This window comes from Nipponia nippon, unplaced genomic scaffold (genome assembly GCF_047370975.1).
Source record: "Nipponia nippon isolate SJK-2023a ecotype South Korea unplaced genomic scaffold, ASM4737097v1 scaffold_15, whole genome shotgun sequence".
Lineage (NCBI taxonomy): Eukaryota > Metazoa > Chordata > Aves > Pelecaniformes > Threskiornithidae > Nipponia > Nipponia nippon.
Genome location: NW_028262331.1, coordinates 7,354,963 through 7,379,916, shown reverse-complemented (window position 1 = coordinate 7,379,916; position 24,954 = coordinate 7,354,963). Strand labels below are relative to the sequence as shown.

The 24,954-nt window shown below is 38.1% G+C and overlaps 2 protein-coding genes across 3 annotated transcripts in view; one reads left to right on the top strand and one right to left on the bottom strand.

Annotated features, from left to right (window-relative positions):
- Positions 1-18,640, top strand: part of LHFPL7 (LHFPL tetraspan subfamily member 7) — a 67,063-nt gene extending 48,423 nt beyond the window's left edge. The window contains exon 3 of the mRNA XM_087751861.1: positions 15,291-18,640. Coding sequence (XP_087607987.1) covers positions 15,291-15,517 — 227 coding nt within the window. The 3' untranslated portion in view covers positions 15,518-18,640. The remainder of the gene's footprint in view (positions 1-15,290) is intronic.
- A 1,026-nt stretch (positions 18,641-19,666) lies between these two features.
- Positions 19,667-24,703, bottom strand: SPATA22 (spermatogenesis associated 22). Of its 2 annotated transcripts, none has more exons than XM_087751852.1 (8): positions 24,653-24,703; positions 24,103-24,231; positions 23,322-23,382; positions 23,091-23,186; positions 21,684-22,038; positions 21,225-21,351; positions 20,242-20,339; positions 19,667-19,858 (listed from the first exon to the last, which is right to left on the bottom strand). In XM_087751852.1, exons 1-8 carry the CDS (start codon positions 24,693-24,695, stop codon positions 19,667-19,669), a joined length of 1,101 nt encoding a protein of 366 aa, XP_087607978.1. In that variant the 5' UTR covers positions 24,696-24,703. The 2 variants fall into 2 exon arrangements, with proteins under 2 accessions (XP_087607978.1, XP_087607980.1); XM_087751854.1 differs by having other exon boundaries at positions 21,684-22,017; positions 23,082-23,186; positions 23,322-23,376.
- Positions 24,704-24,954: the final 251 nt, after the last annotated feature.

Sequence of the window (24,954 nt, the reverse complement as noted above, 5' to 3'; positions counted from 1 at the left end):
GTAGATACTGTGCTGTCAGCATCATTCAGCCAGGCCATTGGTTCCTGATCAGAAGAGTTTACTTGGGCTTTGTTGTTAATTGCTCCACTCATTACTTCTTTGTAGTCAATCAAATTTAATTCTGTCTGTGGATCTAGTAATTACATGTTCTTGGTTTTATGCAGGGCTAATAGACCACCTAAGGCTTTGTGTAAATTAGTTAATGTTTTCTCCTGCAAAGCTGGCATTTTTCCTGTATTGTGGTGGCAGGTGCAAAATGTTCCTTCGCAAAAGCATATGGCAAACTGCTGAAGTACAGCAAATGCTTATGGGTTTTTGAAGGACAGGGTTAAAGGACCATGTTCTTTATGATATATATGAGCACAGTGTTAATTTTATAGTTCTTCAGTAGCCTGAAATACCTTAAAGTTGCTCTTGAGAAAGCAGATACTTCAGAGGAAAAAAATTCTTATAAGGAACACGGAGGCAAAATAATAATTTCAGAAGGTGCTTAAGCCAAGAAGGCGTGGCCATGTTGGGCAAACAGGCTAAAATGGAGCATGGGGCAGTGTCTGTCTTGCACTGAAACACAAACTTGTGGAGTGAAGTTTTTAGGCCAGCTGCATAAAAATGAAGGATTCTGTAGGGAAAGATAAACTGGTGTTGTCAAATATTAATCTGCTAGTCATACTGGAAGAGAATTGTGGTTCTTTGAAGATATCTCGGGGCAAAACCTGGCCTAATGAGGTCAGTGGCAACATTTCTGTTGACTCAGTATGGGCAGGATTTCATTCTAATTCTTTAACTGTTTTTATTTCCTGTAAATAATCCCTGCTAGAGCTGAAGAACATTTTTAAGTGAGGGTTTATTCCTGAGTGCATAACTATAATGCATTAATAAATCTGCAGCCAAACTAAATAACTACTGTTTTCCGATTATGTTTCAGCCTTCCCATTTATTTCTGTTTTTCCTCTTTCTCATGCTATGTTGAAAACAACTCAAAAGTCCACATTTTCTGGCAATTTTGGGATGCCCATAAGAGGGGTGACACTTCCTTTCTCTACCAAATGATCCCTGTGATGTGTTCAGGCAGTGGTGGTGTCAAAAGCGCAGCATTAATTCATCTTTGGTTCCCTTCACTTTCTGCTGATCCCATGAAATTGAAAAAGCAAGTGGAAAAAAATTGAAGGATCCCATCACATTTTCTCCGATTATTTAAAGTACTAACTATCATGTTATGCAAAAGCCTGAGGTAAGCCTCAAAGTTGGATCTCTTACACGGCAATTTCCTTGAAGAGTTGTTGGATCACATTTTGTATGTCTTTCTTCTACATAGAAGTATTTTATTGCATCTATTTATCCCAGTGACCTGGAATTCATTTATCTGACACAGATATTTCCATGACTGAGATTCCAAATATACAGAGAAAATATGACACATCTGCTTTTAGTTTGTCCTTTCTGTGGCTAATTTGAAAATGAACACTACAGAAATAAGTGTACAGCACAGGGGTTGCACATTGTTACTAGCAAACACCAGGCTGCAAACTTCTAGGTGGCAATAACTGTGCCAAACCACAAAATTAATATGACTATGACAGAGTGTAGGAAGGACTGCAGTCAGTGGGCACGCAGTGTTTCTCAGGTACTAAAAACACAGACAGGGATTTGGATCAGCTGATAAAAAATCCTTTAAATCTTCTGACTTGTTCCCAAGTCCCTCGCACAGTAATCACATACTGCAGCTGAGACCTTCTGTCCTCCCCTGAACAGTGTAGCTAAGCAAGCAGCAGGGATGTCTTAGTTTGGAAGCTGACTCTTATGCATTTATAGTCTCTAAAATGAGCCTCTTTATGCCTTTGTCAGACAAAACCCTAAAGGAATTAGGACAGAGAACAAGTGCTGTTATGTCCTGGTGCTGTGCTGAAACGTGTTCTTTTCTTAGAAGGAAAATTAGTTAAATGAATGGAAACTTTTGGCCCCTGATGGCTGCTGTATGCACTTAGGGTTCATCATTTGCCCTGCCTAGATGCACATCACTTCTGCCAGAACAAATGAGTATTTCCCTGATTAATCAGTCATCCTCAGGGAACTGCTCTTTCTGCACATATGTTATGATCATTAAGAAGCCTTGCCATCCTGTGCTTGTTGCAGGATATGGAAAATGAAAAGTAAAGTGTGCAAAATATACGATGTTTATTAGACACATTTCTCTATATCTCTCTCAGTAACGGTGTAATTTGGTATCCTGAGGTGACACGATGTATTTAAGTTCATTTTTCTGTGCTGTCCCATAAATGTTATTAACTCAAACATTTAAATGAAGGAAGATGGAAATGCTGTGGGGTTATTTTTGTCATCCCTGAAGGAAGCCCCTGTCATGGACTAGCCAGCCCTAACACAGCGCCTGCCTGGGGCGTTTCTTGCTGCTGTGTTGTGGGGTGTGCAGTCTCGGTGCCGGTGCCTGCTGGCAAAGGGGGGGTCCCAGCTCTCAGCAGGGTGGCGGGGAGCTGGGCAGGCACAGCTGAGCAGGAGTGCCTGGGGCTGGGCTCTACTCACCCGCTGGAGTCAGAGAAACCCAGCTGCATGGCTGGCGTTCCTCCCAACAGCATCCTTACACCCCCACTGACACACACTGATCCACTGGGTCACCGTAACCTGCCAAACCAGCACAGATTCACTGGAGGGTTTGCTGGGCTCCCTCTGCTCTCTTGGCTCAGCCAACCCTACCCACACCTGACATCTCACACAGGACGGTTGTGCTGGGCAGCGTCCTTGGCAGGACTAGCATAGCTTGGCCCCAGCAGTGGCACAGGGGCAGGACAGAGGATAGAGTCCTTTACTGTATTTGAAAGCGCAGCTTTCACTTTGCAAGCAAATTACGGTTAAATCACATTTGACAGACTCCAGAGTAATTGCTGTGTGAGCAGCGCTTGAGTTTAAGAGGCAGGCGTGACTGCATGTTCACCTGACAATTAGGTGCCTCTTCCCATCCAAGCAAGCGTCTCACCATTGTGTGGTATTGGACACCTAATTAAACAGCAAACGAAAATGAATAGGTCCCCCGTCCACTAGCATAACCACCTAATTCTGTTACTGCATAAGGCTTGCGCTATTGCAAGATAAATTACTTGCTTTCAGGCAACAGGGCGTATCTCCTTCCTGCCAAGCACTTGGCCACTCCTGAAGAGGGGCCATCGTGCCATAGAGGACGTGGACCGGTTCTCTTCTTTCTTTTCTTTCCTCCATCTTCATGCTGTGGTTTCCATGGAAAGGACACTCAGGCCTGCAGGGTGGACAGGAGCATTTCAGCAGGCACTGATCAGGACAGGCAATGTGGAGGCTGTCTTCTGCATCCTGGGCTGAGACAGATGAAGAGAGAGGGGGCACAGGGCTGGCTGGTGGCAGAACCTTTTGCTTTGCTCTATCTAAAACACATGAACATCACCAGATCCTGCTGCCAACAGATATCGCTCACGGAGACAGAGCTGAGATGGGAAAGCAGCCATTAAGGCTGCTTGCATCTCCTCTGCAGTCACAGGGCTCGGGTGGCCCTGCCGCCCTGAGCTCTGCATGGCGATTGGAGCCAAAATGAAAGGAAATGGGCAACTGCGGCTCCATTATTTCAAAGCAGATCGCACAGAAGTTAGTCTGCTGCTAGCGGGAAGAGCCCTGGTCCTTCCGAGCTGATGTGAGACCTGTGCTTAGCTGTGACTGTCTTTTGGTTTAGGAAACTGAACAGAACCAAACCCACTGACTGGGAGAAACTTCCACAAATTTCAGCTTGTGGAAGTCTTTCCACTAATGCTTTTCTCACATGAAAGAGAATTTGGTCGTCTGATATTGTCCCCTGCTGGGCCTATATTGATTTATTTTTAAAAGATGAAAATATATGATGCAGTGCTCTTGAAAAATTAGAAAAACAAATCAGCCTGGAGCTCAATATAATTTGTAATCTTTAAAATGCTAGCTAAAGACTATGTGAAAGGGAAGAGAAATATGCATTTTTTATTATAAGATCTGAGCTTAGAAACTGGCTTTACTTCCCTGACCCCCTGGGCTGGAGGGCACTGCTTTTCTGGCACTCTCACATGTTAACAAGGTCATCTGCGCTCCCAGGAGAAACTCAGAATTCACAACTGGAGTTTCAGCAGATAAAAAAGAGAAGAAAGAGAGACTGATTTGCAGTTTCTTTACATAAAAATATATTCAGAGAAATTTCCAATGCTCATGTCCCTCGCTATGGTTGGGGTCTTAAGTAGTTTGTTTATTAAGAAAGATCAATGTTCATTTTATTTAAGCATTTCAGCTCCCCTTAAAAAAATAATCTAGAAAATAAATAAAGTTCAGTGTCAAAAGATCCATAGCAGTGCTATTCTCCGTATTAATAAAACAAAGGGAATAATACAGATGTCCTTGAGAGTAACTGTTTCTTACAGAGATAAGATGGTGATTAATGGGAAATTTGTTCTTGCCAGAGGTGGCTATCAAGTATAAGTAAATAAATGGTACGGTTCCATTCTTGCAGTCTACCTACCATAAATATTATTACTCTGGTAATAGGAAGCTGTAATACTGCTGGCCATTTGAAGGTTAAGATTCTGAAAACACCCTTGCCCCTAAGGTTATTCTGTTGATGATGTCATTTACTATGATGCCACAGGAAAAACAAATGGCATGGCAACCAATTTAATTTAGTTTTAAAATAATTTTAGAATATAATGTTATTTTCTGATGGTGTCACTGCACCTTGTCAAAATTAGCCAAAGATCTCAACCTGAAGAAATGGAACAGCCTTTATGAAGCTGGATTTTAAACCTGATAAAGTGCTGGAACAAATAAATATGGGTTTTGTCCCTTCTGGTGCATTTTAAGACATCTCCCTATGGGCAGTGGTACGTCCTGCAGCAGCTCGCCTCCTTCCTAAGTGCTCGGTGGGAAGCAGAACATTGCTAGGAGACACCAACCTCCTCCAGTTCGCCTTAGCACTTGCCTGAAGTTACCTGCACAAGAGACAGAGGATTTCCAATGCTACCTTAACTGGAGATAGAAAAAAACCCTCCCCCACAAAGACATTCAATTGTCCCCATAGTTTATTTATGGATTTTGTATTTCACAGTCCAAATATATTAACTAAGTTATTCTGTCAAGAAATATAAATGATGATCATTTGTTAGCTGCACCACTTGAATAATTGTATCAAAGTGTAATAAAGTTATTGAAGGGATTTATTAACCTGATGAAGTAACTCATTAAATCCTTCAAATGCATTAATGAAGGAGGAAGTGGGGGCCTTTTGATATAATTGGAGATGGGAAATTGTGCAGCTGGGCCAACCTGATAAAAATGATCAGATATCCCAAATCACTTTTATTTAGCTAGTAATTTGGGGCATTTCTATCACTACTCTGTATTTCTACATTATTTTTCTAACCTAAGTAGCTCTGCCTCAGAACTCAATTACTTCTTTTGTTTTACTATAGCCTGAAGTTACATTTGTATGTTTACAAGTTGGGAGCTGAAGCACACATCAGTCAATGACGACTTTCTTGCCCCATGCAGCAGAGAAGGGACATGAGCCAAAGCCTGCCTTTTGAAGTGCACTAGAATGGTAAACTCTTGCAGTTGACAGGGGCCGTTGCAAGCAATGACTTGCTCAGGTACCTAGAAACGGTGTCCGCAGTGGGAGGTGAGGAGCACACCTGGTCCTTCCCGCTGGCAGGCTGATGGTGTGCTCAGTAATAAGATGCCAGGTGAGTTTTGGCTCTTTTCTTCCAGCAGCCTTGGACTAAATCAGCCTCTTGTGTGAGATGTGGCTGGTGGCTCCTAAAAGTAGACCTGTTTGTTGCTAATTGAGCGTGTGGCTTGACCAGCACGACCCAGCTTGGTACCGTTTTGACCATGTGCTTTAACAGGACACGTTCCTGAAAGCTGCTGGCTAAGACTTCGCTAAGGAACATAGGGGTCAAACATGGTTGAAATCAAAATGTTAGCTGTGCTGCACTAATTCATCTGCACAGCCAGGAATCAGTACGAGCAACCTCTGCTCAGGAAAAAAAAATAGGTGGATGGTAGAAAGAGAGTGCACTGACTGAGGGAGGACAGGTCAGGGTGCAGCACGCCAGCAGACTTGTCTGAGGAACAGCTCTGGGATCACCTGCAGCATTACCATGCAGCTTTCAGAGAATTAGCAGTTGCTATCCCATTTCCTATCTGCAGAGCATCTGGTTTAAGCCCGAGCTGATTCCTTTTATCAAGTTTTTAAAGGTTAGGAAAACTACTGCATGAGTACAAGCTGCACTTTTCCAGTTCGCAGCATTAAAAAGCTTCCACGTACTCAGGTAGTATTTGCTGTTGGAGGTGCTGCTATAACCCACTTCAGTAGGACGTAGTCTACCATATGGCTACAGCTGTGTGGCACCTGGGCCGTAAAAAGAGGGGAGCTCAGGAACAGACAATTATTTCCAGCATTACTTGTGGTGTTGCTAATTTATGGTAGGCTGGAATCAGCACCGTGAAATGAGGGTTGTTACAGAACTGTTTTTTATGATCAGGTGGCAGTATGTGTGCTTCTGCTGAGTGATGACATTCACAGGACTAGGACATCTGAGAAATAGAAAACTCTGGTTTCAACCCCCTGTCAAGGAGTTTTTATTAGGAGATATGAAAACATGCAATTTGTGTCTTCCTGGTAGTTCCTGTGCCCTGAGAGAACCAAAGCTGGTCTTTGTAGCTTAAATCAATTAGGAGAAGGATGTAGGCTGCCTTTTTTGTTTTAGGCACATATTTTTCATGGTTGCATTCTAGATAAAATGCTGTTCTGTCAGGGATTCTAATCACCTTTCAGCCATTTATGTAAAATACATGTCTCTGAAAGAGGTAATGAATGCGATATCCCTGAGGCTTGAAGACTGCTGGGATGTGAAGTGCAACTGTAACGAAGTGAGACGTGGGCATTATTCTCAGGCATCAGGCCTCCCGCTGCCACTGACTCGGCTGCCACATCATGCGTCTCCGCAATGTGGGAGACAAGGCACAGAATGTGCAAAGTGAAAATAAATTCACTGTACAACGCGTTACAATGAGGTCACCTCTGATGTAAGGCTAGTATTTAATGGCCACCAGCTTCATTGTAAATCTGTTTTCATGAGCGTCTGCTCTGCTTAAATTGCGAGCCTTGGGAGAGGTGAAAAGATTGATTTAAAACAGACCTGTGAGGTGAGCAGGTGGGGAAGAGAAGGGAGCAAACGTGTCATGTCAAATCATGACATTTCAGGTGATCTACACATCACTGCTCGTCTTTTGGACCTCAGCCCCTGCTCTAAATAGCTATTTAAGAACTTGGAATTGACAGCCAGAGCAGGAGCCAAGACCTGCTGTAGGCTGGGCAGCATCTCCCCTTCCCAGGTGAGCTGGCTCCAAAGGAGAGACAATATGCTGCAAGGAAACATGTCCACTCCCTCACTACGTCCAGCTGCATGTGGACCCACAGGCTGATACTGTTCCTTGCTAGGAAATGCATCAGATGGTGAGCTGAAGCTGCACTTGTTCTTAGCCAAAAGATCACAAGAAGAAGCATTCATTTAAATTTTCAGTCATCAATTTCATTCCCTGCCATGCTGGAGAACATACTGGTTCTGGCATGGATAGGTTAATTAGGAAGAGAATGAAAGTGTTTGCCACCTTTATTTCTATTTGCAGAAATGGAGTTGAGCAGTTAACCAATGTGCATTGCTTAGAAAATGTGTGCCATGTTATGTTTACCTAAAATAGAACAACTGAAATATGCACTTTTTATTAGCACTTCTTAACTGTTGAATAAAATGTAACATAGAGATAAGGGAATACAGGCACATTACAGGCACAATATATGCTGAACATGCTGGTCTCTTCTAAAGAATCCAACACTTAAATATGTCAATATTATATTATTAGTCTGCTTCTGTATTTGCGGTTCTGAAAGAGATGAAGTGAGCATGACTTACATAATTTCCAAAAAATTAAATAGAAAATCTATGTAATTATTGAAGCAATACGGAAAAGGAAAATCATAATGGCTTCCAAATTAGAGTGCATCTGACAGTCCCCATTTCTTAGCTCTCTGAGTCTTGTAAAATTTTGTGTAACAGTCTGCTATTTTGAGAAACATTAGCTCTTGTCTCTCCCTTTTACAGTCTGCTAAATAGGCTGTATATCTTCAAACCTTGCAGATGACAAAATGCACTTCTTCACCATAGTCCACACAGTGCTAGATCATTTCAGCCTTTTTGAGTAAATGACACGCAACTCTATAACTGCATGATTAGGCCCATAGATTACCAGATTACATCTATAAGTCTTCACCATAGCTACCACTCACTTGGCAGAAATAGTGAAGTTTCATCATTTGTTCTCATGTAGAAAACATGCTGTGAAAAGCAACCTCAAAGGTCACTGGGATGGCATTGCCTTTTGTGGCCCTTAATAAACTTGCAGCTAATGCAGCAATTACCAAGCCCAATTACCTCTCTGTTGGCTTCAGAGAATTTCTTTTCCAAAGTCTGGATAGTCAGATTCCACTCCCTTCAGTTAAAAAGTGAGGTAGATTCAGCTATTCGTACAATTGTCAGACATTTCTGAAACAGGCTGTTTGTGCAATAAGGGCCCGTCTGAATGAGGAAGTTGTGCCAACAGAACTTGAATGGGGTATTTAAGTGGTACTAAAAAGATGTGTGCAAAAAAGGTGCATGGGCACTCTTATTTCAGTGCTAGCTTTATTTAAAATAACCTGTTCCTTTTCCACCTCAGCTAAATCCAAATAAACTGAAATGGAAAATATTGTCCAGCTTTTTATATACATATATTTCCCAGTAGTTTTGCATATATATACATATATAAAAATACAAGTTGCTATATCTGATGCAGTTCCTTAGCTTGTGAGCTGTAGTCACGTACTTAGCATTTATTTAAACATAGAGCTTGGAGATACTGTACAAACTAATACATTTCCTTTGTTAGCTAACAAATGGGTGTTTGACAAGCTACATAGCTTTCGTTATAACCACATTTATATTACAGCTGCTAAGTGCTAACTTGTGAGTTGCACCATTTATAAAAGGAACTGGTATAATCTCCTTATTTGGCAACAGTCCAGCACTGATACATGCTCTTCAAATCACAACATGTTTGACTGAAATGAAGCCAATGGAATAATTCTTTACAAAGGAGAAGAGCTAAACTGTAATATGTTAGAAGTGGCTGTGTCATTATTACGAGTTCCAGCTCTTTGTTCAGTTACAAAGGAAGATAGCTACATTTTGATACCAAGTATATGGGTGTTATTATCCCTTTTCCCTGCTCTCCATTTTGCTTTCCTTGGAGGGAATAATTGCTAGGGCTGCTTTCAGGAGTTTGGACTATAGGTACCTGACATGCACCTGCCAGGAATTCAATGTAGAGTTTTCATGAGTGTCTGCTCTGCTTAAATTGCGAGCCTTGGGAGAGGTGAAAAGATTGATTTAAAACAGACCTGTGAGGTGAGCAGGTGGGGAAGAGAAAGAGTAGAATGGCATTTAACAGTGGTCCCTTTTGCCTCGCCTCTCAGTTTTGCTTCTGTAATGGTGGGATTTTGTCTGGTTTGTTTTGTCTTTGACAGGTCAGTTTCCTGTTCATTTTATTTATACTTAATTGGCATTTGAAATGATGCCTGCTGATTTTAGATGTATTTCAGCCCTCACCAAAACTCTAGGTAATTCCTCCTTTTATGAAGTAGCCGAAAGGAAATTCCTAATTTGTGGATAGCCCAAAATTCCATCTTGTTTCTGTTTGTACTCTCATGCGCAGATATTACCATGGAGAACAACAAGTGTGACCTTGGATCTTATTTAGCATTTAGTTTTTGAAGATGTCTGGCTGTGTTACTGGTTGAAAGGTTTTCTCATTGCTGCTCAGATGTTAGCTGTATTTCTGGCTTTGTGTTAGGGTGTCTGGCTTTGCATCAGCACCTGCTTTCTCATTTAAAATGATGTAAGTAAAATCACATAAACATAAAGAAAAGCTTAAGAGGAACTAATAAAATTATTAGATTAATAAAATGTATAAACCTGAGAGGAAACATGTTATTCAAAGTCAACTGATTGTGCATAAGAACTGCTAGATTTAAGAAGGGAGGTAATGGATTTTATGTGAGAGGAAACTTCTTGATGAGATGAGTGAAAACTGCTTTGGTAGATTAAGCTCTGTCAATAAAAATGTTCCAAGAAGAGATAAGACTGTGATAATCTGTAATAGGGTTGGAATAATACTCTTGCTGGCCTGCGATTCAGCCCTAATTCTAATGATTGTCTGATACGTCCCACAATCTTGCAATTAATCCATCATTGTCACAAGTATCAGAAATATAATATACTCCTAAAATAAGCAAATTATATTTCTAAGACAAACTAATCTTCTTATGGCAGGTAATTTCAGGAAGATAATTCATGCACACAGCATATTTTACTAGTGGTGATCAGTACTGCTACTACACATTATCGAAACATAGTAAAAATACAATAAAATAAAATAGCTTTTTCTGATCTCCATAATAGTTGCGGTCCATCTCTGGATTTCCATCCAGTTCAACATTAGTATGGAAGGATACACATAAGCTTAGCCAAGTTTTCGCATTCCTGCTTCACAATACAGAAAACTATTCAATTATTGTGTTTCATACATTGAAAACTCCATCAGTCTTGCCAAAAGAAGTGGAAATGGAAATAGCCATTTTTTGTGCATGGTATTTGAGAGAGTTGTACATTGGTGCCCTCTACACACACTCTACAGAACTGCATTACTTTGGTTTGTCTGGTTTCAAATAAACTTGAAAATGGTACATGACAGATTTAAATAATTAAACATTATTTCAGGATCTTAATGAAATGAACGAACCATTGCAATGACAAAGAGTTATCGTTTACCAGATTTTAAAATAGCAGAAAATGCTATTTTCCCTGAGTAGAAGTGTCATCGATTCTGTGTTATCACCAACAATTTACAACTTTTTCTACAAAAAGGGCCCTGTTTTCCCTAAAAAGAAGTGTCCTCCTTTCTAATAATTAATTAGACTGTTAATTAAACTTATTTTATTTAGAAATCGACAAATTCAGGAATGTAATTAAAAAAAAAGCTAAACCATATTTTTTAAGCTTTGGGCCTGCACAGGGAGCAAGAGCAGAGTGCAGAGGTCCTGCCTTGGCTAGCAAACCCTTCAGAGGAGAAACTGCCATTACTGTCTGGCTGTAGGGCACCAGTGAAGTAAACGGGATGTGAGAGGATGAGGGTGAGACTGTAACTGTTTGGGAGGGCAGAAGATTAGAAAGTAGAAATAAAAAGTGACTTACAGTTGGACCAATGCACGTGGACTTGACTTTAAACCGCCTTGCAGTCAGTAGTGGCTGTGACTTACTGGTGAGAACTCAGGTGATGAGGACCTAGCAATAACAAACACCACCTGTCAGATATTAAAACAAAAAAATGCATGTTTTTAACCAGACCCAATAGCTGATGGGAAATGAACCAAATGATCAGTCAAGCCATGTTAAAAAAAGAACTCCAACTACCCATTTTACCAGCAAGTCCCCTCTACACTCCATATGCTATAGAACAGACCCAAATATGCTGTCTAGCCTTCTCATCATCTTGTCTGACAGCAGGATTACACTACACATAATGGTAAGATGCACTCGCTACTGTACTCTGACACCTTTTAAAGTGATGTTTGTTGTTGGAAAACCGTGCAGAGGCATAAGTGTTATATGAGGAGCCTAAATGGAGCCCCACTGTTTCTTTGTGTGCTCTCCCAGCTAACTGCACTGCTGACAGACAGCACTATTAAGCAGTCATTAGCACCATGCCTGAAAGCTTGGCTTCTGCTGATAATAACAGGCTATTCAATATTTTCAGCCTTCATAAGAGAGAGGGCACCTAAATGAGAATAATGAGGTCATTCTATGACATGCCTGAGGATATGAAACCATGGGTAACTTTTTAGCCCGTTTGATATGTGAACACATTACATTCGACTGTGACAGATTTCTAGCCTTCAAAAAAAAAAGCTTCTTCCATTAAATCACACCATACAACATCAGCACCAAGTGGTAATCAAAACACTGGTGTCACTGTAAAGCACAACCTTCAAAATAATTCTGTGTAACCCAATCAAAAAGAAAACGTATATATGGACAGATACGTGAAGTAGAGCAAGGAGTTGAAATAGCATCAGAAAAACAGCAAATTTTAAAGATTAGCAAAGTTTAAAAGGATTTTATGATAAAAAGATTGCTGCCAATTCTGCATAATGTTTTCTTTTGCCGAATGAGATGCATGGACTATTTTGGCTTTGAAAAGATGAAAAAACTGAAATTTTAATTTTAGACCTGCTTCTTGCTTAGAGCAGTTGCTGCTTCTCTTAAAACTGGCTCTCTTTCCTTTGCAAATGGGCCCAACATTTTACGGAAGGTTTTGCACCGTGGGGCTATTTCAAGATTCTTCATGCAGTTGAGCAGCCTGGGTTTTGAGTGGGCCTATGCTGTGTATCCACTTCACATCACATTCTCTTCCGCTTCCTAGCTGTATTAGCCCACGAGCAAATGCTACAACTTACATAGGCCTATGGATTAACATGGCTTAGTTTGTTGCTCAGCTTAGCAGTTTAACACCCTCAAACTTTACAACAGCAGTAGGAAAAGTCTCCCTTTTTTCTGGCTGTTCTCCAAGGTTGCTTCCTATGTTTCTTCCTACAGAGGTGGTGCTCGGGGAATTTTCTTGGGCGTGCAAGAGTGTCGCGCAACTTTCAGGCTGTGCTACTGAAGAAAAGAAGCATGCTGGCCCTTAGCTCTTTTTCTTCTTTTTGGAAAGCTCAGTGACCTTTGCTAGATGAGTTGTTTGTGTGTGTGTGTCTAGTTTAGCTTCATTTTTATTGTATTTTCATTTTGTATTGTTTTTAGTGGTGTCATATGTGTATAGTTAAGGGAGATCTGTGTAACACAACTTACTTCTTTGTAATTTGCTTCAGCTTCTGTATGCTTGTTTACTGGTAGAGTCTAAATGCACAAGCACAGCTGCTAAGAATTCGGCGCTGAGCTTTGTGAACTCCCTCCTGCCCTGGGCACCCACAGCAGGTGCAGCTGGTTGAGTATCAGGGAGCGTGAGATGTGCTCAAGACCTTGCCTGCGCTGGGGAGGACCTCTCCCTTAACTGGCTCCTGCAGCATCACCTTCACACACCTTGAGCCTGCAAAGAGGGGAAGGCCACAGTGTCCCTTCCTTGGCAACCCCTGAAAAGTTCGTTCATAAAGGCTTACAGGAAAAGAGAGTGGTTGTGGGAGTAAGGGCAGGTAAAAGCACTTTGCTCTCAGAGAGCTCCACTTACTGGCAGGCAGTTTCTCTTTGTACCCATACATGAGTTACCCTAGGGGGAAACAGACTTGCAAGTTTGCTTTTGTTCCAGTTTCTTTCCTTTTAATTTCAATTTTCTTGGTCTTATTGTTTTTTACAAGGCATTAACTCAGCAGTTCTATTTAGACTAGAAGGAAAGGTTTAATTCAAATTATTCAGGGACTTAACAGGCTGAGTGTGTTAGTCTAACCCTCAAGCTTATTAAAGTTTTTTTTGTAATTAAAAAAGATTAATGCGTGATTGCCCTTTGTTAGTGGATACTTTTAAGATTAAGCCTCTCCAATATTATAATTGGAGTAATATGCACATGCCCTACCTGAAAGGCAATTACAAACACAGAGAATAACATGTAGTGTTTGTTTTATAATCTTAATTTTTCATTAGATGTTTGCTGGTTATGAATTATCTATCAGCTCAAACGTAACAGTTAATTCTGATTACCACTATTCTTGAATCACTAACAATCTACCCTGAATTTCAACAAAACGCTATCCTGGAAGAATGGGAAGGTAAGAAAAGGGAATGCTTCGTGGTATCTTTTTGGTACATAAAATAAAGCCTTTTAAAGTAGACTATAGATTTTAAATGCAGTGGTTGTTCATTAGCAGAAAGGCTAGAAAAGAAAAAATGGTTTCTCAGTGTTCTCTCTAACAAGGTGTACACACAATGGCTGGGATGGCGTAACCCTTCACATCAGCCTCGCTCAGCCCCTCTTGACTTCCAAGGCGGGCAGAAACAGCACCTGCAGTACTTTAATGCATCTTTATCACAGTCATGATTTATACTTTGGGCAGTCTTATTTTCAAAGTTGGAAAAGTAGTTCTGCTGTTCATTAACTTAATTGCATAAGCCATGATATTTAAATATAATGTGTATTCATTAAATACTGTGAAATGTGTGAAGTTCTATTAAAAGCTAACAGATAATATAGACGGTGTAATTGCAGGAGGCAACTCTGGCTTTCCAATGTCAAGAGGTGGCTTAAGCTGTGTTTGTATTTTAGATGTAGTTCTTCATTATGCACTGGATTAATCTGCTGGGGTATTTGACTAGAAGGAGTAAAAGATGACTCACTGGGAGAGATTTCCTGCTACTTTAACTCTGTGCCTTTATGTACTGAACCTTTAGATTGCTACAGAATGTCCTGTTATATTTATTGCGTGTTTTTAGAGCCCAAGCTGTCAAAATTAGGTAATATAGGAACTTTAGGTCTTAATACTTTAGGTCTCAACCTTAGGTCGAAAATTTGTCTAATCCTTAAGTTTACAGAGAAAATTCAAAAAAATACTCTGAAAGACTCCAATGCTAAAAGCTAAGTAAAAAGGAGACAGATTGTATTGGTTTTCATCTCACAATCTTGGGGTCAAATGCAGGAACTTTTTAAACAATTTGAGTTTGTAATAGTGAGAATAATGAAAAGGTGTTTACATTATCAGAACCTAATCAGCAGAATCTGCAAAACTACATCTAAACTCTTTCATTGAAAGTTTTTATTTGGCAGAACAAAGTAATTGTTTGTCTCAACTACAAAAATGCTATTGAGAAGGAAATCAAGCTGGTTTGGAATCTGCAAACTTAGGAATTCTTCTCCTCTGGATTCCATTATATCTGAATCATCGTACTTTTAAAATGGCTACATAATTTGGATTACAGCATTTCTGAAGTTATGTAATGGGCAAGAGTTCTCATGAGAAAAATCCCAATGCCAACTTGCTACTATGTTATGACACTGCTGTCCATAAGAGGTAATTATGAAAAGAAAGATAATCTGCCAATCACAAGGGTTTTCCCATTGATTTTAATATAACATATATTTGCCTTTCTAAAAAAAGGATTTTTTTTCCAAAGGAATTAAGTGTTTGATAATAATTGGTGTGTTTTTTTTCTCCTCTCTAGTGTTCATAATGGCTTCTGGGCTTTTGGTTTACCCTTTCGGTTTCAACTCTGCTACTGTGAAGAGGTTCTGTGAGAATTCAGACATCTACTATGCAGGAGACTGCCAGATTGGATGGGGGTATATGCTGGCAATTGTTGGGGTCATGTTGTCTGTCTTTTTACCATTCTTTGCAAAATATGCACCAAAAGAGCACATATCTCCAACTCCAATACCTACTATTTTATAGTATTTTATTAGTGTTTAAGAACAGAACATTCCTGTCTACAGGCAACGGGCAGAAATTATTATAGCACTTCCGTTTAGCTGCATTGCTAAAGAGAGAAAAAAGGAGATGGGGAAGAGGAGGTCAGACTCACAAAGACCAAAAGTGCATTGATAGTCTTCCGTAAGTATGAGCAGCAAACACTCTGGAATTGAAATAAGATTAATCAGCAGCCTTTATACTGCTCTAAACATATAGTGGCATAATGCCTTAGACAAAAAAAATCTGTTTATCCTCAAAACATCTGTCTACCTCCCAGTTTCTTTTGAGTCTCAAAATCGTAAGTCTTTTAAAAGCTTCAATTCACTTTTTATATATTCTTAGATGTCAAAACTTTTATGAACCCAATAATTTAAAAATCAATAATGATATTTTGTTACAATTATTTTGAGTAGTGAAAAAGCGCCTACTAGTAGCCACGGCCTAAAATTAAGCTCGATATCTAAAAAGAATTGTATACAAGAAAGAAGTTTCTTTTTAATCTATATGTATTTGTACTACCTGCATATTGTAAGTTGTAGGCACACTTTTTAATATGGATCTAATCTTCAAGATTTACAGTCATCTTCATGAAGACTTGCATAAAATTTAGATTACTTTTTTTCAGAGAGAGAGAGAGAGATCCAACTACTTCCAAAGGCTTCATGATGATTTAATAGTTTAACAACAGGAAAAAAAAATGCTAAGAATTTGGTTTTGGTATTTCTTAAATTATAATTTTAGGTGGACTTTTCCAAAATTATTTGAACTATTACAACTTTAGATTTTGGGTTTTGTTGTTTGTTTTTTAAGGCCGAAAAGAAAAATCTCTGTTTACAAAAATGTATGTGCCCGATGGTCCTTGTATGTAGTGATAATACAAGCCAGAATGAACTAGATTCTAATATTTCCATTCCTATTAAGAGCCCATTATTGTAAAAAACAAAAAAAAAAAAAAGAAAAAAAGTGAAGTGAAATGCTACTGGACATGACGAATAAGAATAATCTGATGCCGTGTCAGAACTAGCAAATGGCCATATTTCATGGGTTTGTATGTGAAATTTGTGAAGCCTGATTTCCACAGTAGCACTGAATTCATTACTATCAAGCATTGAAATAAGTGCACTTGATTGCCTTAAGCAAAAGAAACATTGGGTTGTAATCTCACCGCGCTGTTATGTTTTTCATTTAAAATAAAAATTGAATTCTAATTCTATTCTGATCTTTTATTTTCTATTATTTATTTAAAAAGAAATAATCACATAATTATATTTAATTCAGAGCTGTACGTCTTAGTTTTGTATTTTGGCACAAACCAAGTGATCAAATTTATTATTCTTCACTTAGCTGAGTCCAACTGATTCCTGAATTTAATTTCTTTTTTTTTTTTTAATGGAAAGTGCTCATGAAGGGACAGACAGAGAAATGTTGAGGATGTATAAGAAAATGCAAACAGATAGAACAATCACTGTGTTATTTTAATGTCAAAGACTTCTGCAGCCTTGCTTACATTCCTCACCCTTCTAAACTTCAATGGAACATTGCATTGTTTTCCCAAATAATTGTCTGTTGTTACATTTTCATGGATTCTAAAAGCAAATTCTGTACATAAACTTAGCAAGTTCCATTACTAATCTTTGAAAATACAGATTTCGATGTAGAATTACGTACACTGAGAAACAGAGAGAGAGAGCCCGTGCTATGCATTTTTGCTCACAGTGACTAAGGAATTAAATCTTCCAAATATTTAACAAAATAGGTCGAAGGAACGCCTCTAAAGTAAGAAGAATAAATTTCATTCACTTCTGTATAGAAATGTGCTTTCCAGTAATGTCTTACACTTTTTTTAATGAATGGCTGAAACTGATAATTTTCATGTCAGAGTCAGAAAAGTGAGGAATAACAAACAACATGTAAAAAGAAAATCATCACCGTGAAGTAGAGAGACAGAGATGCAGGCTTTTCTTTCCTAACCAACCTGTGCCTTTACACTAGAACCATTACACAAGACAGGATCGATGTGGTTAAAAAAAACCCAACAAACCGAGCAACAACTGAAAAATGTTGAGTAATGTGTATAAACTGTATTACGTAGGGTTTTTTTCTGTTTTGTGTAACGTTTACGACTGTTCACTTAATGTTTCAGTACAAAAAGTGATTTGTTAGTGTAAGGTAGAGAAGTTTTTTTGCAAAGATCTAAACGCTTACTGAAGGTAAAATTATTTTAGATTTTTATTAACAGCCATAACATACCTAGTAGACACAAATGACCTATTCCTGTCATTACTTATTAACGTAACTTTCACATTTGCAGAACTGGAACCATCAATCATTCAACTGAAATCAGTAGGACTACAACATTTGTGTGATGTTGGTACCACGCACAGATGCTTGCAGGTCTGGTCCCATAGTTCAAGTTTCCTTTGTAGTTTTAACTTACTGTTACAAAGGAGTCTTACAATCTACAACACCGCTGTCCCAGATCCTTTACTTCTTAAAACTCAACTTCTTCTCTTGTGAACATTGCCAAGCTCTATGTCTTGTAATATTCTGCACCTTTTATGAGTTAAGCTAATGCTTCCATTTGGAACTTTCTTTAATATTTTATAATATATAAAGGAAATCAAATATATGTGTGTGACCTCTACAACTGGGTAGACAAAACTCTCCTCAAAACATCCACGCTCAGAACCAGCTTAGCACAGAAGGTAGAGGTGATAATGCAAGTGATTCTTATAACAATTGGTAAAGCATATACCTTAGATCCTCAACTGGAACATTAAGGGAGGTGTTGCTAACAATACATGTGCTAACACTGACAGATCACTTTTTTAAATAAAAACTGTCTGCGCGTTAAACTGTGTAAAAGCGTTTTCCTGTTACAAGTCAAATGATTTACTGGACCAGGTTCAAGTTTTATTCTAAATATATAATTTTTTAAGTGTAACTAAAAGCTGTATTTTCCATTAATGTGTTTCTGCATTGACTAGCTGGCTCCTTTTTAGAATATTAACTGTTTTCTGTATTTGACTTGTTGGATACAATATTTCAATTATTTTAAATGTGAAGTTTCCAATTGCCAACACTGTATAATAAAATAAAAAAAAAAAAAAATCACACTGTTCACTATTTTCTTGACAACTCTTCTGTTTTACAATTCCCACCAGATCTGGCACAAAGCTTTTGAAGTAGGGGAACCAGCGAAGGGGAAAAGGAAATAGAAACAGCAGGAATAATCTATGAAAGTTAATGTTTGAAGGCAAAGACGCATAAACATGTACACGGTCCATCCCTTATGAAAGATGTTTCTATGGCAAAGGCAAGGAAGTTCTGTGTTCAAATAATTATTTCTCTCCAACTTCCTCTGTGTCATTGAGCAATCCTCCTGCAGCTTCAGGGTCTGTTGCTATTTTATACAGGTGTTATACTGATTATTTATTGTTTTAAAAAGCATGAATCAGATAACATATCAATGGGAGCCATATGAATACCCAATATATACAGCTGCATCCTGTGAAATCTTTCTGTAGTATCTATTATATTCATTTCTAGAAAAGCTTTTACACGTGTTCTTGTAACCCAGTGAAGGAAAGGGAACCTGTTAGTTGGAGTTGAAGTGGAATAAAGAATAACTCCTTACTTTCTACCAAAGAGCAGTTTTAATGCAATATGCAGAGCCAAAGAGAACTTTGGTCGAAGTTTAATAGCTAACAAGTGTCACAAATACTCCTCAAAAGAAGTATATAGTCAACATTTTGAAATAGGTATTGAAGGAATTGCTAAAAATTTAAGATCATGAAAAGCAATGGCAATCTGAATTAGTATTGATGATCTTTTTCTAAGACACTTGCACTACTGCAAAACTTAAACATTTTAATTCAGAACTTCTCCAGTAAAATCTCATCTACTATGTAACAAAACCCTGTTATTGCATATTTAACTGGGAAAGATAAGCTATGAAAAGTAATAATAGGAACAAAACATTGTTACTAACATTTGTTGCATAACATAGCATAGTGATACTTTCAATTATTTAATCAGATTTCCAGTATTAGTTTTGGTAAATGCTTTAGGATGTCCAGCCTTTATGGACAACGATTAGTGAAAAACGGTTTTGGACAACCATTTTGACTTTTAAATTTCATTCATTGTTTTTACATATGCTGTCATCTCAGCATCTGCAATTTTAACAAATTCTTGGAAAGTGTTTTGTTCTTGAATAGTTGCTGGTCTTACAGAGACGCACTTGAAAACATTCCTTTTTGCGTCATAGTTTCCCATGCACCTGTGCACTCGACCTCTAATTAGTCTTGGAAGCTCCCGGTCCTTCATCAAAAGCATAATAAACAAATAAAAAAATTATACACCTTTCTAACATAAAAGATTTCAAAATGTCTGTTTGTTAGATATTAGTGGATTTCTGAAGACTACCTCAAACGCAGAAGGAATTTACATCAGCGTTTTTGCTGTTATCGGCTACTTAGAAGCCGAACTGAAAGTCCCACCTCTTTTGCTGAAACAGAAGTCTGAGGATGGCTAAATAGTGACTGGATCATTGCTCTAGACCAGTTTGGGAACAACATGGTGTAAGCACCCAGCTTTCCTTTTACACAGTAGTTTTCTGTTTTATCAGAACAACGTATTATTATCTTCATAAAAGGGATTATAGCTAGTGGTGTCTGTGTTATGTATGGACACAGAATACTTACAATTTCGTAAAATACACAAGGCAGACTCTCCTTTCCATCTCTCAAAAGAAAATTCTTTGCCCCATATGCTCCAGGTGTGACCGCAGAATCAAGCGTGCCTATACCATTTAGCAAAAATAAATCACAATGTAAACATCAGAGCAGCACTAAGTGTGATATACAAAGATACCATGACAACGTTTACTACACAAAAGCACTAAGATGTGTCAAGTCAGCATCAGCTTTCTGTCAGAACTTGTGCTGACAGCACTGGATGTTCCAATACAAAGTACGGGCTTTACATAGTCTTTGAATAGTAAACTTGGATATGATGTCTCTAAACCGAGTGACCAAATGTGGTTTTCATAACCATCACTGTAAACAGGTCATTCCCTTGTTAAGCAGAGCACAACACAATGCCCTAAGTTTTATTGATCTTCATATGCAAGTCAACTTTAAATATTTGCAACCTTGCCAAAATAACAGCTTTCTGAGATGCCATTACATTGTATATTCTTATTCACCTTGATTTAAAGTTTAGTCATTTCAGTCTTTTGTCATGTTCATTTCTCAGATAATGTCAATTAAAACACAAAGTGAAACACACTAAAAGTCATCTATGTTTAGAAGTACTCCAGACTTGAATTTATTCCCAGATTAATTGCATTAAAAATTACTGTAAGACTGAACCTCCCTACAGAAGGTTCCTTTTTAACAGGAAAAATGCATTGTAACATATTCTAAAAACAAGGAAAGAAAAGAAATGGGATAGAAAGAGCTGAAATGTTGGAGGATTACTGTATTATTAATTTTGTACCTATTTTAGTCACCTTTGATAGCTGCATGGATCTCCCAGCAAGAAAATCAGATGGTGCTCATGCCAGTATTTTGTGTTTTTAAGTATTTCAGCTATTGTTCCTACAGTAAATAACATTTTCTCTTGGCTGTTGTCCTACCATTATTATCCGCTACACACAATAATATCCACAATATATCATGCTTACCTAAAACTTCAAATAATAGTGGAGTTTTATAAGCATATTGACTCCAGTGCCTCATACTTTCAATGACTGCAGATATGATTCGCAAAGAATTCTTTTCTTTAATTTTTAATTGAGATGATGAAACTTCCTTTCAGAGGAAGATGAAAACCCAAGTTAGAGATAACACTCACACAATTTTAAAAGACACATAGACTTTATATATTATGTTAAATACCCAATATTTACATTAAAATTAGAGTATTTGTTCAGACTATACAAACAACTCCCTGCCGATTTATATGATCATGCTGAGGATTGTGTGTTATTATAGTATGAAAATCACAATTCTAAATTTTCAGAAACTTAAGGGTTTACACTAAGGCAGCTAGGACTGATGAAAGCCTCATCTTTCCACAATTTTATTTTTTCTTTACTGTTTTCTTCATTGGATCTTCCTATTAACTCTCTCCATAAGTTTACCTGACTTTTGCCTTCTGGAACACAATCAGATTGTTTTTCATTCATGTTATTTTGCTGAATATTGTGGTTAAACTTGTATGCCAGACCATGATCCTGCAGACTTCTTGAAAGAGTGTTAGGTTTCACTGGCCATTGTCCTTTAGATGTATATGTTTGGCTGGTTTCTGTTGTTTTGATATGCTGCGATGAATTACGGTTATCAGGGGTTTTTTGTTGCTGAACAGTTTTCAAGCTATTTGAAAGGCTCTCAAACTTTCGAATAATTCCACTGTCAGATCTTGAATCTGTTGTGTTACTTAAAGGAGTATACTCATTTCTGTTCCAAACTTTAGTACTGGGAGCCTTCTCTTCTGCCCTGCAGTACAATGTTAGACATAGTTCAGTATCACAATATCTATCCTGCATACTCAGACATGTAATTAAAGTATATAAAAGCAATCTATGTATTGTTGTTTTAGCTTTAAAAGCATCTGTTAAATATTCAGACTCAAAGCACTTGAGTATACACTTAAATTTATCCATGTATGCAGGGCAGTGTCACACCTGTGCTTAAATCCAGCTGAATCCAATAGGCCTTAAAAGCTTACTTAATTATTGTCCTGCCCTGTTTAAGGGATCCTTCCTAACAGTCACACCTTTTCCATAATTCTAAAATAAAACAAGCAGTTTCTTCTGAGTGGTATTTCTGAATTCTTCTACCACCACCACCGAAGAAATAATTTTACAACAAACTCTAGTGCTGACCTTATTATTTCTAACACTCTTCATTTTATAAAGGCAGCTCAGAAATTCCTTCCACCTCCACTCCGTTTTGCCTTTGAAGGCACTTATCTGAAACATTCACTCTCTTTTTGCCAGTGGGAAGGAATAGGAGGAAGGGAAGAGAGAAAAAGGACAACATTGCTGGAAGTTTTCCTGCCAGCTCTAGGCATCTGAATCTGTAAGCTTTTCCTTGGTTTATAAAAGCACAGAGTTCGCAATTATATTCAGTTTTGATTAAATGTTTTGATATACAATTGCCCTAGAAATTGCACTGATAGAAACTTATTTGAGTCTATTGATAAATTTGGTTTGAAAGTGGGCAAAACTTCAAGTAAAGGGGAATCTCAAAAAATTACATCTAAGACCAGCAAAATTCAACCAACATTTACGGTAAGAATGAATTTTACGCCTGATAACATGCCTAGATATTAGGTCTAATTAATAGGCCTCACTAGGTGCACTGGAAAGATACTTCATTTCAGTGGGTTTTGGCTCATAAGCACGATGGAATTATGATCAGTGACGATCTGAGAATTAAAAGGATCTCTCTGAATGCTACAAGAATATGGAAAATTTAAGATATATTTTCACATGAGACCAATTTTGGTTAAGGAAGGATAATAAAAATTAAAAGACTTCACCAACCTGCAGGCATACAAGTTTCTTCCAGCATTTGCTAAATTAGACTTGGATGCATTTGGTGGTTTCATAAGGGAAGGAGCCATCTGATGTTCTGTTGGGCTTTCAAAGATAAGTTTAAAGTATCGGTGACATACTAGCAGCTTTATTGTAAGACAGACACATGGATCATAGTTTGTGAAACAATTCGTACCCAAATAAAAAACAATGAGCAACAAATAACCCGCTTTTACATACCCGTTGTTCGCTGCTTTCTGTAGTTCAGCCACTTCTGGGTTTGCAGTTCCCCAGCCTAATTCTCAAAAGACAAAGGGTACAAACTGGAAAGATTGAAAGGTAATAGGTCTACTTAGGGCTCCTACTCTTTATCTGCTTAATGTTCCACAAATAGTCTCACACAGGAAGGAGAAGGGAAAAAAAGAAAAGGGAATGGGATCCTTTGATATCTGTAATTATAAGGCAACTTCTAACAAGTAGGCTGCTTCTCTAGACAATGGTTGTTACAGACATTAGACTTATTAGCACAGAGACTTTTACTTTATTATAAGGAAACTTTTTCACTTTATTATAAGTAAAACATAAAGAGAGTACTAAAGGCAGAATTCTGCATCATTCTTTCCAAGCAGAATTTGAAGAACAGAAGTTCTCTTCTGAATTACAAGAAAGACATCTTATAAATGTTTCTTCTTGTAACACAGGACTTGAATGTTGATTGAAATCAACTGAAAACAAAAGGTCAGAGTTTCAAGAGACTCTATTTAAATGCCAGTGCTACTTCATTCTCTAACACACAAAGAGTCAAACTCCCTCTAGGCACAAAGTATAAAAAGCTCAATTGTACAGAGGAGAAAGAAATTTCCTGGAGGACGTTTTTTACATAATGAACTTTTCAGAAATAAATATAACGGGGGCATATAGTTCTTGATAAAGGCGATGTCCAATTTAATAAAATATGATCATAAAGTTAAGGTTTATTTGGATTTAGAGCCATTAAAAAAATAAAATATATCTTATTTACCGAATGATGTTGGAGAAAAGTCATAAGTACGAGTCCCAGAGCTGGTACCTGGCTCATTTTTAAGTGGATTTGAAGTGAGGGGCTGTCTATTTCTTTTTTTCTGATTGAACAGAGGTACAGGCAGACAACCTAAAATTAAAATTCAAATACTAATACTATGCCAATAGCAAAAGGATACACAATCTACATTTAAAATATGTAAATAAAATTACTTAACAATTATTTTACATCACTCATAGGAATTACATTTCATAAACACATACCAGAACAGCCATTGCCTCACAGAATTTATATTCCCAGCCCTCTGCCCTGCACATAATCCCGTAAATGAAACATTTCCCTTAGTGACCAGTCCCCTGACTCCATTCAAAATCTTACCCTGTGCTGCAATAAAACAGATAACCCATGCAAGCCCACTCAGGAAATGGGGGTCTAGGACTGAATACTGTATATCCTGTGTGAATACTGCATGCGTGTATTTGTGTATATATATTCATATGTATAAGCATAATGAGGTATGAATGGTAAAGCACAAAAGAATGGGTGCTACCTGCTGGTCTGCGAGTTGAAGTGTCAGCTAGACTCCTTTTCATTTCTTTGCTGTATCTGAATAAGCAACAACATATTGATTACTCCAAATTTGCTGTATGGAAGTTAGATAAGCAGACAAAGTAAACTAATTCATGTTGTAAACACATCCAAATTTTATGTGATTTTATGGCAGTTTCTCCTAACTCTGTATACCCAGTGACACGCATCACTTCAGACACAAGACTAAAACGTGCAAGCTGTTGTACTGAATTTAGAAGGTCCATGGGTACACAAGTAACATGCAATTGCTCTTTGCAGATT

What these genes read in the sequence shown, in the direction of transcription:
- SPATA22 (XM_087751852.1), bottom strand. Translation starts at nt 24,695, where the DNA reads ATGAAAAGGAGTCTAGCTGACACTTCAACTCGCAGACCAGCAG. An exon ending in CTTTTCTCCAACATCATTCG is followed by an intron (nt 23,383 to 24,102) that starts GTAAATAAGATA and finishes TTGTCTTTTGAG; the next exon opens with AATTAGGCTGGGGAACTGCA. An exon ending in ACTATTATTTGAAGTTTTAG is followed by an intron (nt 20,340 to 21,224) that starts GTAAGCATGATA and finishes TAAATGGTATAG; the next exon opens with GCACGCTTGATTCTGCGGTC.